We start from the raw sequence: 16,266 nt of genomic DNA, 5'->3' as shown, positions 1-16,266 counted from the left end.
TAAAAAAGATATATATGCAACGAATAATAAAAAAATATGAAAAATAAACACTACAACTTTTAATAACATAAAAACACTAAAACATTTATTATAACATTTATATTAACTTTTCATATTTAAATCACAAATCTCTTCAAATACATTAATGTTTTTAATGAGCAAAACTTTACAACCTTATTAAAGAAAGGAAAATAAAAAGTTATTAGTGATTACTAATTAATAATCATAAGTTAAAAACTCTTGAGTTGTAACTAATAAATATACATAAATTAGAAAACTCTTGAGTTGTAGTGTGAGTTTCAAATGAATACAGTATTTGGAAATGTGTATTTATTATTATTATTATTATTATTATTATTATTATTATTATTATTATTATTATTATATTCGTCTAAATAATTGGTTTTGATGCATCATTTTAATCCCTTCAGATATTAAACATAAATATATTTAATTATAAATTTATAACATACATAGGTACATATATATGTTAAACAAATCACATATAATATATATTTTTGTAAATCTTATATGTAATTATTGTAGTAGTAATATGGATAAATTAATTTCATATGAAGAACATATCATGATAAATCATCATAATTACATATCAAATGTTAAAAATTATGTTATCTTTTAAATATTGTCTTGTAAATATGTTGTGTAGGATAACCCAACAAAAAATAATAGAAAATAAACATAATCAAAATAGAAAAACTACAATCAAATAAATAAGAAAATTGGGTGGTTAAATATATAAATAAAAAGGTTACATAAATATATATTTAAATCAAAAGAAAAAACTAACATTCGTCTACTTTGCTCAAACAAAAAAAAACCTATATCCGTTTTCTGAATCTTCTTTCTTTATTGAACATCATTCAACCATAGAAACTTATTGACAATTCTTCACTAACCTGTAATCAAAATGTTTTTCTTGAAAAACAAGAATGAGAAAGATATTCCAAGCAAACATTGATGTTTGGAGAGTCACATTCAAGATCGAGTAATACATATAAATCTCATATAAAGGTCAAATGAGAAATTGAATATAAAGAAAGAATAGAAAAGCTTCATTTGTTTTGGTTGAAAGAAAAAAAATCATATTACAATTATCATCGATGCGACATAACCCATTTCTTCAAATCATTATATTTGAATTGTGAATGCTTCAACTATATGAAAACTTTTGAATCATAATATTTTCAACCAAATGACGACTTTTTGTAAGAAAAATATATTAATATAACTACATATATAATGAAGATGAAAGGGTGTGGGGGTTTGAAATGCATGAGGTGTTGAACTTATAGAGTGTGTGATTTTCTTGGAATGAGATTATGTGTGATTAATTACTTTAAAGGTGAAAGGGTGTGAGGGTTTCAAATGCATGTGGTGTTGACAAATTTTTATGGGGGTTTCGAATGCATGATTCAAGAAAAATACTAGCTTTATAAGTATGTATAATATATATATATATATATATATATATATATATATATATATATATATAATTAAAAAAAATATCTTTGAATATACTATATCATCTTTATGTAGTGTATATATATATATATATATATATATATATATATATATATATATATATATATATATATAATATCTTTGAATATACTGTATCATCTTTATGTAGTGTATGTAAGGGTGTTATTCGGTTTGGTTTTTCGGTTTTCGGTTAATACGGTTCGGTTTTATCGGTTTTTTTACATTTTAAATTTAACCATAACCAAACCAAATAAGGTCCGGTTTAATCGGTTTCGGTTTATTCGATTATGGTTTATTCGGTTCAGTTTAACGGTTAAACTGAATAAAATTCAACACGTAAAAATAAATATTAAACTAAAAGTAAAAAAAAAAACTTATTTAACTATTACCAAACAAAGAAACTACATTAATATATAAAATATTATATTCAAGTTGTAGAGATAAGTTAATTTAACTTTAATCGTATATGAAAATGAAAAAAACAACTAAAAGTTATTTGATTAATTTGCTTTTGCTTTTTAATACAAAATATAAAACAATTATAACTTTTTATTGGTTAATAATTGAGAAAGTCATGGAAATCTTAGTAACTAATCAATAAATTTATATATAAAATGTTGATATATGTATATATATATATATATATATATATATATATATATATATATATATATATATATATATAGATATATATTCGGTTTTTTCGGTTTAACCAAAACAATGAAAATTTAACCAAAACCAAACCAAATAAGGTATCCTTATTCGGTTAACCAAACCAAATAACCCGAACCAAATGAACCAAACTTCATTTGGTTCGGTTTGGTTATTCGGTTTTGGTTTTTTATGACATCCCTAAGTGTATGTATGTTGTTGATTTTAATATTTAGGGATTTATATTGGCTTTTTATGCTCAATATACAACTACAAAACACGCCCTAAATATGTAGATGCATGAACACACATTGACTTTTTTATAATAAAAATAAATATACCAACCTTTATATTTTTTTAAATAAAAGCAAATTGGGAAAATGATTTATTAAGGTAATTAAATTTTCGGTATGTTCACATCCAGGTAGCTATTTTTTTTTCTGTACACATTTAGGTAACAAACTTGTAGCAAGTGTTCATATATGACCATTATGACCTACTATAGCAGGTTAAATCATAGATGTGAACACTTTCAACAAGTTCGTTACATAGATGTGTACAAAAAAAATAATTACCCAAATATGAACAAAGCTAAAAGTAAAAATAAATTACACAAATGGTCCTTATGGTTTGGGAGAATTTGTGTTTTTAGTCCCTAACTTATTTTTTTTAACTCAGATGGTCCCTTCTGCTTATTTTTGTTACACGTTTGGTCATTGTCTTACCTAAAAAGACTATTTTGCCCTTATTAATTTATTTTTAATTAATTTTCTTATTTATGTATTTATTTGTTATATATTTAAAAAAATTAATAGACCCCACATATCTATATCTCCTCACCGTAAACCGCAAACAACATTTGAGAAATTTAATTCGGATGATCCCTACTGTTTATTTTTGTTGCGCGTTTGGTCCCTGGCTTACCTAAAAAGACTATTGTGCCCTTATTAATTTATTTTTTAATTAATTTTCTTATTTATGTATTTATTTTTTGTATATTTAAAAAAATTAATAGACCTCACATATATGTATCTCCTCACCATAAACCTGAAACCACATTTGAGAATTTTAATTTGGGTCTTACCAGTCACCATCCTATCTCTCATCCTCCCCAACTTCTATTTCGTTTCCATCTTTAGTAACATCCACGTCTTCACCATCCTTCTTTTTTTGGTACTTCAACTCTAGCGAACCAACACCATAACCTACAGTCTCTTCATCTTTAGTGGGTTGTGGTGTTGATTCGACGGAGTTGAAGGACCAAAAAAAAGGGATGATGAAGACGTCGATATCACTAAAGATGGAAAATAAATAGAAGTTGAAGATGATGAAAGATAGGATGGTGATGAGATACAGATATGTGGGGTCTACTAATTTTTCTTAAATATATAAGGAATAAATACATAAACAAGAAAATTAATTAAAAAAAAATTAATAAGGGCAAAATAGTCTTTTTAGGTAAGATAGAGACCAAGCTCGTAACAAAATTAAACAGTAGGGATCATCTGAGTTTAAAAAATAAATTAATTAAAAAATAAACAGTATGGATCATCCGGTGAGATACAAATATGTGAGGTCTATTAATTTTTTTAAATATGTAAAAAATAAATACATAAATAAGAAAATTAATTAAAAAATAAATTAATAAATGCACAATAGTCTTTTTAGGTAAGACGGTGACCAAACGCGCAACAAAAATAAACAGTAAGGACCATCTAAGTTTAAAAAAATAAGTTAGGAACCAAAAACACAAAATCCCCCAAACCATAGGGACCATTCGTGTAATTGACTTTTACTTTTAATTTTGTTCATATTTGGGTAACTTTTTTTACACATCTAAGTAACAAACTTGTTGAAAGCGTTCACATCTAGGATTTAACTTGCTATAACAGGTCATAATGGTCATATGTGAACACTTCCAACAAGTTTGTTACCTAGATGTGTACAGAAAAAAAATAGTTACCCAAATATAAACATACTGAAAAGTTAATTACCTTAATAAGTCATTTTATTGTCTATATACAACTACAAAATTAGAAAAATGTCTTTGAATGCATCATCTTTATGTAGTGCATGTATATTGTTGATTTTAATTTTTAGGGATTTATATTTGGAAAGAATAAATAAAAATATCAAATTTTATCGTTTTTTATGTTAACGAAGGTTGGATATTCATCGAATAAAACAATAAATTTAGAAAGATGATTTTTTTTCTTTATAAAGTTAATTGTTAATGAAACTAATGCTTTAATAATTTGAAAACAAATAAAAAAATATACCAAAGGTTAAAACCGGTCCAAGTCTGATATAAAGCTCGGGACAAAATAAAAAATCATGTCCTTCAAAAAAAGTATCATCCAAATTAATGTATGAAACATTAACAAGAATAAAACAAATATAAAGTATATAGAAAAGAAAATAGTTTAAGCTTCAATAGTAGTGTAAAGGGTGGTTGCATACATATCCTCACTTCAACTCAAATTCAAGGATCTTCAAGGTCCCTTGATTATCACAACATTGTAGTAGGAAAACACATAAATGTTGACCCCTCAAAGCAATAAGGCGTGGTTTTATTATACGTAAAGATAAGAACATGCTAAGTGCACATACATAGAGCTTCATTCTATGTAGGGCTAAAAATATGAATTGTGGTGTCAATGCCTAATTTTTCAGCATAATTAGAGTAATTCAAAGATTTGACCAATTAAATATTAGTACAAATCCAATACATTCTAGAAAATACTCTCACATCTAACTACAACCAATAATCAACCACATGGCATGAAGAGTGAGATTTGTCAACAAAATGTACTTATTAGACATCAAAACAAAATCAGAATTGATATTCAATATGCAAATAGCTTCTTACATATAACTAGAATCTGCAATTGCATAAAAACAACACAATATCCGAAACATATAATCTAAAGTATATAAACTTCATTACACACAAATGAAGCAATAAAGTACATATAAAGAGTTACATCACAAAATGATACATAAATGCTTTATATACTTGAAACAAACAATAAGAAGCATACAACATGATTGAACAAATGGGTCATTGATTTTATTGGGACTATTACTTCTGTGTATCTCGGTTGAAAGGCCCATAAGTTTTTTAGACCATGCGGTATGGGCCAACAACGAGAAGCAACCGGATGATGTGGCACATGAAAACGCCGTCGTGACGGGGGGAACACCGCCCCCCCCCCCCCCTTCTCGTTTCTTCTCGTCATGGCACTTCTCGTGCTCGTCACAACATATTGAAACGAGAATCAGAACCAATCAAAATCATTTTTCTTCCTTCTTCTCTCTTTCACTCTCTACCTTTTTCTACCTCTTAACAAGTTATGACATTGGAACACCATTTCCTACATGGTGTTATGGTGGTGTTAAGGTTGATGTGGCATGTAAAATGACGTTATAACATCGGCCCATACCCAATGCTCTTAAATTTCATTCGATTCGTTTTCCCTTCATTTTGAATCAATTGTGGTTACCAATAAATACATCAGTTTTAGACGCTTTTATACCTTTGTGACGATAAAAACCCTCTCTTAGCATTAATCTTGGGGACTAAAACTAGGCTTTAGACGGTCGTCGAAATTGTCCCCCTTACATACCATGATCATCGATTATTTAGTTAACGGAGTAATTACTATATTTATGATAGTGGAAAAGCCTAATTTTTATCTTTAAAAATGAATAAAACTAATCCTCCTTAATAAATGAAAGTTTTTTTGCCATATGTTAATCTCTCATGAGTTTTGACACTTGTCATTTTGTGGTATTTTTGAAGTAAATATTATCCATTTGTCAATTTTTGGTTTGTTATAATTTTTAAAATTAAAGTCATATACTTATATATGTAAAGTATTAAATATCATATATATGATATTAAATTGCAATAAATACGTTTATTTCATTCTTATTTTAAAATTATACATTAAAAAATATTTTCTATTTACACTTCAATTTAATGTTTAATTTTTTTTTTTAAATCAGCCCATATAATATACGGGTCTCACTTCACTAATGAATATAAATGGATGATAATGTGATGGATACAAATGAATGATGTAATAGTTTATGTTTGTCGGTAACCACATAAAAATACAAATAGTCATTTTTCTGCATCCGATTTCTCTCATAAATACAAAATTGGGCCTCTTTGATATGCAAAATAATTGACTTGTGCTGTACTTACGTCAGAAGCTGCAAGCGTGCTATCAAAAAACACTCTACCCGAAAATATTAAAAACTTAACAATTTAAGTATTAGTATACATTAAAGATATTAAAAACTATTTTGTGTACTACATTTTTTTCCCTTAGAAATGGGTTAACAATGAAGTTAAAGGAAAATGAAAAAAAAATTATTAAAAAAATATCTTAATTGATTGGTCTGAATATTTTTAAAACAAATAAATTGCGTAAAATTGAATATTTTGAATATATAATTGACGTTTAAAAGTTTTTAATAGAGTAAATTACACGAATGGTCCCTACGGTTTAGGGTAATTTGCACGTTTGGTCCCTAACTTATTTTTTTAACTTGGAAGGTCCCTACTGTTTGTTTTTGTTACACGTTTGGTCCCTGTCTTACCTAAAAAAACTATTTTTCCCTTGATTTTTTAAAATATTTAAATAAACACACCCCAACCCCAACCCCACTCACCTTACCTTACCTATCTTATAATTTTTTTCTATTTAAATAATAGTTTTTTTAGGTAAGACAGAGACCAATCGCATAACAAAAACAAACAGTATGGACCAAACGTAACAAAAACAAACAGTAGAGATTTTTCGAGTTAAAAAAATAAGTTAGGGACCAAGCGCGCAAATTACCCCAAACCATAGGGACCATTCATGTAATTTACTCTTTTTAATATTTTCTAGAAAAAATGTCTTAAAATAACAACTAATAATATATTTTTTTAAGTCAAGGGAAATTTGTCAAACAAAAAAAAAGAAAAAAAAACTTCTATATTTTGGTTTTATTGACAAAAAAAAGTCACCTTGATTGTTTTTTTTTTTTTTCAATTTGACCATGATGAAAACTTACAAAACAACCTTTGCAACCGGTTAGTGTTGTATTTTAATGGTTAAACTGTAAAAACAACAAAAAATAAATAAATAAATTTGAGGACTTTTCGTTATTAAGGTTAAAGTTGAAGGATTTTTTTTAAAATTTTCTTGTTTATATATACTAAATTTATTTGAGAACAACTTATATTTATTTATTAAAAAACTCAAAATTAAGATAATTATTTTATTAAAAAACACAATAATGATAATTTATATATTAGTTTTGGATTTTTTTGTGATTTTCTTTAAAATATTATTACTACAATCATAAAGATATCATTTATATCATATATATATATATATATATATATATATATATATATATATATATATATATATAAAACTTAAAAATGACATTGTTGATTTGTAGTCTGTTTTTATTTTCATTAATTCATCATATTTGCCAAACCCTTTTCTAGCAGCTCCTGCAATTGCGTGGACAACTCCTGTATCTCAGGGGGCGCTAACTGATATGGTGCTTTGACTACCGGAGTCACATCAGGAACCAAATCAATTTGGAAATCAACCTGCCTCTCAGGAGACACTCTAGGTAAATCCTCTGGAAACACATCGGGGAAATCCCGAACGATGGGCACCTCACCTACGTCACCGTGCCCCCAACCCGAGTATCCGCCACATAAACCGAAAACCCAAAATAGCCTTGTTGAAGATATCTCATGGCCCTCGTAGCTGAGCAGAGGGATGGTCCATGCTAAGCTCCCTCGCCATGAATAACTAGTTCTCCCCCACTTGTGGTTTGAACTCTCACTAGCTGGCGCTCACAATCAATCATGTCTCCATTAGAACCCAACCAATCCATCCTTATAATAACCTTCGACTCTCGCAGATGAATCAGAACCAAATCGATATAATATCTCTCGCTGAATAGGTTTAGATCACACCCTCGATGAACCCTTAAATCACTCACTGAACGATCATTAGCAATCTCTACCTCCAATGGATAATCCAAAATCCTAGGAGTATCGCTAAACTTCTTGCTAAGCGCAAGAGATACAAAGGATCGAGTAGCATCCGAATCGAACAAGACATAAGTAGTCATACCATTGACTAAAAAAGTCTCTACACATGATCAAATAAATATAAACATAAAAAAATAAAACAATAAACGATAAGGTAAAGAGACATACCAGTAACCACATCGGTGTTGCTTTCGCCTACTCAGCTGTTAGCTGAAATGCTCTTATCTTCACCATAGGTGTCTCCGTCTTGACCTGGCGGCCATCATTGATCCTCAAAGTGGTCGGTGCAGGCGTTGTCGCTGCTCCTCCTATCATCTCGGGCAGTCGACCTTTTATGGCATGTATGGTTGCAGTGGAAGCAAATCAGTGCACCCCGGGGGCAGTCCCAACTCAAATGCCCATTTTGACCACAATTAAAATAGCTCGACCATGCCGCTCTACATGCCCCACCGTGCGACTTTATAATGCTAGTGTTTCGAGGTTAAGCATTGATACGATGATGTAATGGTTACGGTCAACAAATGTAACTTATTTTAAGGTAATAAAGAGGAATTATTTGAGTATTATGTAAATTATGCACCTGAGCCAGTCATGATGGTTGGAGTACAAGACATGATTCGGGCTATGATGGCCGAACAGAGGGAGGAAATGAGGCAATTGTTGCTGAATAATAGGAATGAACCTTTGATGCCTGTTGAACAACCCGAACTAAATGACGGACAGTCAGAAGAAGGGAACTACGGTAGGACCGTTGGTCAAGCTGAACCACCAGTGGTTAAAAGGAATAACAAATATGGAGGAAATGTCGGATATGGATGCAAGTACAAGGATTTCATGACATCCAAACCACCGTGTCTTTCTGGAAGCCCAACATAGGTGGAAGTTATGGTCTCTGAGATGGAGACAATGTTTGGGAGTTGCGAATGTAGCAACAGACAGAAGACCACTCTCGCGGTTCCCCTGTTAAAATCTGGGGTATTGAGGTGGTGGAAGCTACTAGCTAATACGATGCCCAATGGAGAAGCTAACAAGATGTCTTGGGAAGATTTCCTGGTGCAACTGAAGATGCAGTACTGCTCTGAGCAAGATCTTTTAGATACCAACAATGAGTTCCAAAACCTGAAGAAGGGAAGAATGAGTGTCGCCGAGTATGCTGCAAGTTTTACGGAGAAGATGAAGCTTGTTCATTACCTAGTTCCAACCGAACTCTGCAAGGTCAACAAGTTTGCTAATGGATTGCCATCGGACCTTGGTCCGATGGTTAAGCAAGCAACCACATTGAAAGTCGTCGTCTGGGCAGCTAAGAATGTTGAGACCCAGATAAGGGAAAGGGTCTGGAGAAAGCTGAAGTTGGCGAGAAAATGAAATTTGAAGGATCTTCAAGGTCCAACGAGAAGGGGAAATTCTTGAAGTCTGGTTCAAAGAAGTTCGAAGTAGGAGGAGATGAAGTAAGATGGTGCGATAAGTGCAAGAAGAAACACTTAGGAAAATGTAGCGAGGAGGTGACATGTTTCAAGTGTGGAAAGATTGGACATTATGCCAATGAGTGTACATTCAAAAAGGGTGTGTTATGGATGTAATGAGGAAGGACACTTCAAGCAAGACTGTCCAAAGAGGGAAGGAGATATAAAGCCAAATATGCCACTAAAGCCAAAGGCAAGAGCATTCCAGATGATCCTTGATGAAGCAGATGATGATGCAAGGGATTAGGAGAAAGGATCTATATAGTATACATATAAATAGGATCATGTGATGTATCCTAATGTAGGAGGCATAGTCTAGGGCGAATTTGAACACATATGTAAACGTTTCAAGAAATAATTCCACGCGCCTTATCGAGCACATTTGCTTCACTTTCACCAAACCACATTGTCAGAAGCTCAGGTCCCTTGATGCTTATGAAATTCGCTTGACATTCATTCGTAATCGCTTTTGCAAGAAGCGTTTTTGCACAACCCGGTGGGCCATAGAACAAAACTCCCTACGATGACGCCATTCCGAATTTATCAAATTTCTCCGGTTGTTCCACCAGGTATTGTACCGTCTGCATAATAACTTGTACCATAAGTAACAAGTAAACAAGAATAGATAATGAAATTTACTAAAAAAACAAATACCTCTTGAAGCTCTCGTTTGACATTTTCAAGGCCACCAATGTCTTCTCGGCTTACATTTGGAACTTCAACAACCGTTTCACGAAGAGCAGAAGGGTTACTTGTTCCAAGAGCTGTTTGAAAGTGCTCATTGGATACAACCATGGAGTTCAAAATCTCAGGATCGATTGATTCATCTTCCAAATCAATCACATCCATTTTCTCACGAATACATTGAAGAGCAGCTTCAGTACACAAAGCTGTCAGGTCAGCACCGACGTACCCATGTGTCTCTTTCCCAACTTTCTCCAAATCCACATCATCAGCAAGCTTCATGTTTTTTGTATGAATACGAAGAACTTCAAGTCTCCCGATTTCATCAGGGACACCAATGTCAATTTCCCTATCGAATCTCCCAAATCTCCTTAAAGTCGGATCGATACTATTTGGGCGATTAGTGGCACCCATGACTATAACATGGGCCCGTGATTTTAACCTGTCCATTAATGTCAACAACTGTGAAACAATTCTCCTTTCGACTTCACCATGTGTTTTTTCACGTTTTGGTGCGATTGAATCAATTTCATCAATGAAGATGATCGAAGGCGCGTTTTTTTCAGCTTCTTCGAATGCTTTTCGGAGATTACTCTCGCTTTCACCCGCCATTTTTGACATGATTTCTGGCCCGTTGATGCAGAAGAAGAAGGCGCCTGTTTCATTAGCAACTGCCCGGGCAATTAGGGTTTTCCCGGATCCGGGTGGCCCGTATAGAAGGATACCCTTTGGGGGTTTAACACTGATTGATTTGAAGAGTTGGGGATGGCGTAATGGTAATTCTACCAATTCATGGATTTGTGCCATTTGTTTGCGCACTCCACCTACATCATCATAACCAACTTCATCTAATTTGTCTTCGTCTTCTCTTCTCACAGGTTCACCTTCACAGAAGATTTCTGTATCAGGGGCAACCACACAGTACTCATAGGGTTCGGTTTCAATGACTTTGAACTTGACACTTCTCATTCCTCCTCTTACTAGAAAGAAGTCGCCCTTTCTTACAGGGCAATATGCTTCAAGGAAGTAAGCTGCAGGTTGCAAATTGCGAATCAAACAAACAGTGAGATACATCAATGGAAAAAATCAGAAGAAAACAAGAGAGGAGAGTAGTTGGTTTATAGAGAATGAACTTACTTTTAGGTATGCATCGAAGAGATTTCCAGTGACGCCTTCTATGGTATCATCAATCAGGAGAACGTGCACACGCTTTCCGTATTTAACATCAGCACACTGATGAACTGAAACTACATCGTCGAGCCTGACCCTTAGATTTGATCTGACGACTTTATTCATCCTAATCTTTGGTTCGTCACAGGTGTCATCAGCAAGTGCGATACAGATTGTATCTCTCATTTTCTTGCCGTGCAAGAAGATGAAACAATTGAAGCGCGCAATGTACAATAACTAGATCTATACATTAGATTTATAAGGTCAGATTCATTACAATAGGCTGAATCGAACTTGTATAAAAAACGCTAGATTGAATGAAGAATGCAACGAATAACTTTCAAAAAGAGCAGAAAACAATATATTCAAGTATTAGAGGACTCAAGAAACGATTATAAGATTGTATAAACTATAAAGTATAAACCCTAAGATACCTTGATCAGGATGGTATCGCCTCTGAAGAGTTGAAGCTTTTACATGGTCTCGGGATGAAGAGAAACAACAGAGTTATCATCGTTGATAGCTTCATCAATGACGAGTCTATTCGCCGCCTTCTTTCGCTCAAGAATCACGGTGCTAAAGTCCCGCTTAGTTCCCTTGCTATAACAAAACTTTTAAAATTAGGAAATTACAGTCATAATACACCGCTAAAGATGTTAACAATAGAACAAGGGACAATTGTGACTTACGCGTCGGATGATTCAGCTTGATCAGTCATGGTGTGGAGGAAATTGATTAATAGACTTAGATTGGTAAAAGAAAACGAAGAATTGAGAATTTTGGGGCGAGGGTTTGGAGAGGGTTACGATTGGAGAAGGGAGTGTATTGTGTATGTGTATATAGAAGAAGCATAGAAACCTTTCTTGTTACCAAAGAAAGCTTCTTACCTTCTTTTTCTTTGTTTATAACTTTATATTACTCCGTAGAATAGAAAAAAGTTCATGTTTATCTATAACAATAAAATAATATATTTTGGCTCATTCAATTAAGTATCATTTAAAGATGTATGGAATCGAAAATAAAAGAAAAAACATTTAAAGATGTACGGAATCGAAAATAAAAGAAACAACATTCCTAAGAGGTTAATGTGCATTGAGTCTTCTATAACATCAATCCATTAACGAGCCAACAATATCATTTTTTCAGGGGACCAAACACGAATCGTACGAATCATTAGCGATGAGGTTTTGAAGAAATAAAAATATGAAAGTTAGGGGAAATGAATTAAGAAAATTTGAATGGGACGAAGAATGAATTAGGATGATGATATTTATAGTTGAAGATTGAGAGTTTAAAATTTATAATTTAAAAAAAAAAAAAAAAAAAAGAAAGAAAAAAAAACAGTTATATTTTTAAAATTGGATGAATTTAAAAAAAAATGAATTTTAGTTAATGAGTAAAAAAAGAAAAGAATATCACATCGGTAAAAAATCACCAAGTTGCCAAGCCAAACTTGGCATGTCCAAGCCTTGCTCGGGTGAGGTTTATAAGATGACGAAGTCACTCCGATGAGCTTTAAGTTGATCTAATTAAGTGCATAAATTTAATATCACATATGACTTAATATTTTTTACAAACTTACATTTATCATTATTCTAACTATTTAAACAAATTTGATCTTTCACAAATACAAATAGGTCATGCATCAATTGATCTAATTAAGTGCAATCTTCCTCAACAATTATGTCCTTATTTATTATTTATTATATAAAATTAAAATTATAAAAACTTGACTATATCAGTAAATAGCGACTTCATTTCATATTATTAGTTTTTATTCTAACTTCACTAATAAATTGATCGAAATTTCTTTGAGACGATCCACCCAATGCCAAAGCATCTTGCAATGTAGTTTTAACTTTCTTGATCTCGTTCCTCAATTCACTTGACTTCTCTCCAATCATCAAACCTTTGACTTTCTTTGTGACATCCTCTTTTTCAACCAAATTCCCTTCACATAAATTAATCCCAATTTTCCAATCATCAACTACTAATTTTCTATTTGGGAACTGATCGGTTAGAAGAGGAAAACAAATCAAAGGTACCCCACACCATATACTTTCCAAAACCGAGTTCCATCCACAGTGTGTCACAAACCCTCCTATCGATGGATGTGAAAGAACACTTTTTTGATCACACCAAGGCACAATCAACCCTTGATCTTTAATTTTGTCTTCAAATCCAAGAGGCAAAGCATTAGTGTCATTAGAACTCACTATATCAGGCCGAAGTGCCCAAACAAAAGTAACCCCACTTTGTAAGAGCCCATGTGCTATCTCTGCGAGATCATGTTTGCTAATGTGAGCATAGCTACCAAAGGAGACATACAACACCGACCTAAGAGGTCTATTATTAAGCCAACGGGTGCAATCTAACTCATACCATAAGTTTGTGGACACAAGTTTTTGAGTGAACTTGTTAGGAAAAATAGGACCAATCGCATAAAAGGGTTGCATTTGATTCAGTGTCGAAATTGTGTGAGATTCAAGCTCGTGTATTGTGTTACATATCATGAAATCAGCGCTCTTTGCATCCTCAAACAATGCCTTGTGTATGATGCGATGTGACACGGTGTTTGTATTAGTTGCTTGGAGATATGACATCATGTCTCTTGGTTTGATTGAATCGACCCCAGGTATGTAATCTATGACATCTTCATGCTTATCTGGAATCATAAAGACATGTATATCGTTACTAGAAACTTGAGTTTGTATTATTAATTAGTATATAGCAAGATATATTATGCATACAATAATAAAAACAAAACTACTTTTTTTATGACAAGCTAGCTAGTTGGTTCATATATGAAGGGTATATATATATATTATTATAAATTCATGTAATTAATGAACTTTAATTAATGAACTTTATGTTCTAATAAGTTGATGTATTATTATAAATTCATGAGATAAATAAGAAAGTACGTGACCTATATGTTGAAGAGAGATTGAAGGAAGCTATGTATACCAAGTGGATCATAGTGTCCGTTTTTCTTGAGCAAATCCATGTGATAATACAAATTCAAAACCAAAGCAGGTTCTGTCCAGAATGAAATATTGACCAAATTATACTTCTTTGAGATCATCAATGGCCACACATGGAAGCTATCGGCGATCAAACAGTTGATCGACACGTCACCTTTCACTAAATTCCCTACAAACTCATCAACATGAGCCGAAAATACATGGAGAAGACACTCCATGTATTGGTCATGGTTCAGGGATCGATCAAACCCAAGTGGAAGACCGTCGCTTACGGAGGCATACCTTATATCCAGACCGGATTTCCGTGCCTCTGCAAAAAGATCACCGTCGTCATGGTGGTGGGTACCGTTGATGGCAGATTGTGAAGAGGATTTAATGATGCTATGGTGGATTGATTCAGTGTTGACGAAAGTGATGGTGAATCCCTTTGATGCTAGCTTGACGGCAAGAAGAACGGAAGGGATCAGGTGGCCTTGGAGAGGAAATGGTATGAATATTGCATGAGGATTTTCGGTTTTCCGATCAGCCATTCCGGCGATTGTCGTCGTCTGAGATAATGTTTTGCAGTGGATAATTATAACTTCCTGTGCATTGCTGAAGCTCCTTGGACCTTGGGAGGGCTTATTATACGTGTCCGGTTAGAGAGTTCGGCTTGATCACTTGTCAGTATGATTTTATCCTTTTCTCTTCATTTAAGAAAAGAAGAACGACATATTTGAATACGCTTAATTTATTTTTGTGTTTTCCTTTAATTTAGATATATAAGAAAGTTGATCCAATATCTCTTTTCCTTTAGGTTATTATACACGAGTCTTTTTATGGTATTAATAGGATAGATCGAGAAAAGGTTAATATGTTTGTTTCACAAATCTTGATAACAATATAGTGGTTTCACAAATATTGATAGAAATAGAGTTTCTTTTGGATGTGATGTAAACCAATTTCGTTTCTAATTATATATACTATTAGGGGATGTTTGGCTTAGCTTTTTACAGCCAAAAGTTTTTTTTGGAAAAGAAAAAAAAACAAAAAATATTTGGCAAAAATAATTTTAAAAACTACTTTTGAAGTTTTTAGACAAGAAAAAAGAACTTTTTGGAAAAATAAAAATCAATTTTTTATAACTTTTATAAAAAGGATTTTGACTTTGAAAAAACTAAGCCAAACACTAAGAGATATGTCGATGGCAGTGGTGCATAACCAACCAGCTACTTAATTTATTTTCATTATGCTTATAAATAGTCATGTTTTCACTGTTAATATTTTTCATTTTAACTATTTAGTCCTAACAAACAAATGTTTATATTTTGAGAGATTTAGTATCTATAACAAACAAACGTTTTATATTTTGTCATATTTAATTCCTGAAACAAAGGTTATATATTTGACACATTTAGTCCCTACAACAAATGATTTATATTTTGATAGCTTTAGTCCCCATAATTTTTTAATTTATAGAAAGGTCCATGTAAAGTTTTTTTTTTCAAAAACAATCTATATGTATAAAATTTTTGTATTTTGACAAGTTTGACCCATGTGTACAAAACTAATTACAAAATTGTCCTCGTTGGTTTTTACTAAACTGCTGATAATATATAAAAAAAAACACTGAATCTATTGCATAGCATGAGTTTTTTTTCCTAGTTTTACATAAGATAGATTGATACCCTTATCCATCATCTATTCCCATAGGACACTCACTTTAAAAAAATCATATCATCATCACTCTCACTTTTATAGT

General features: G+C 32.1%; 2 protein-coding genes across 4 annotated transcripts; both read right to left on the bottom strand.

The window, feature by feature from the left end:
* Window positions 1-7,610: 7,610 nt before the first annotated feature.
* On the bottom strand, window positions 7,611-12,337 carry LOC111916373 (cell division cycle protein 48 homolog). 3 transcript variants are annotated; one of them, XR_008230367.1, is made up of 7 exons: window positions 12,231-12,337; window positions 11,976-12,141; window positions 11,509-11,784; window positions 10,342-11,402; window positions 9,416-10,268; window positions 8,805-9,343; window positions 7,611-8,691 (listed from the first exon to the last, which is right to left on the bottom strand). XR_008230367.1 is itself a non-coding variant. In XM_023912041.3 (5 exons), the coding sequence occupies exons 4-5, from the start codon at window positions 11,338-11,340 to the stop codon at window positions 10,206-10,208; spliced, it is 1,062 nt and encodes a 353-aa protein (XP_023767809.1). In that variant the 5' UTR covers window positions 11,341-11,402; window positions 11,509-11,784; window positions 11,976-12,141; window positions 12,231-12,337; the 3' UTR covers window positions 7,611-10,205. The 3 variants fall into 3 exon arrangements, 1 of the variants encoding a protein (XP_023767809.1); XR_002858497.3 differs by having other exon boundaries at window positions 8,805-10,268; XM_023912041.3 differs by having other exon boundaries at window positions 7,611-10,268.
* Window positions 12,338-13,159: 822 nt separating this feature from the next.
* LOC111916372 (UDP-glycosyltransferase 86A1) lies at window positions 13,160-15,272 on the bottom strand. Its single transcript, XM_023912040.3, has 2 exons — window positions 14,509-15,272; window positions 13,160-14,206 (listed from the first exon to the last, which is right to left on the bottom strand). The coding sequence occupies exons 1-2, from the start codon at window positions 15,053-15,055 to the stop codon at window positions 13,296-13,298; spliced, it is 1,458 nt and encodes a 485-aa protein (XP_023767808.1). The 5' UTR covers window positions 15,056-15,272; the 3' UTR covers window positions 13,160-13,295.
* Window positions 15,273-16,266: the final 994 nt, after the last annotated feature.

This window comes from Lactuca sativa, chromosome 2 (genome assembly GCF_002870075.4).
Source record: "Lactuca sativa cultivar Salinas chromosome 2, Lsat_Salinas_v11, whole genome shotgun sequence".
Lineage (NCBI taxonomy): Eukaryota > Viridiplantae > Streptophyta > Magnoliopsida > Asterales > Asteraceae > Lactuca > Lactuca sativa.
Note: the sequence above shows the minus strand (reverse complement) of the source record. Positions and strands in the feature narration are given on the sequence as shown.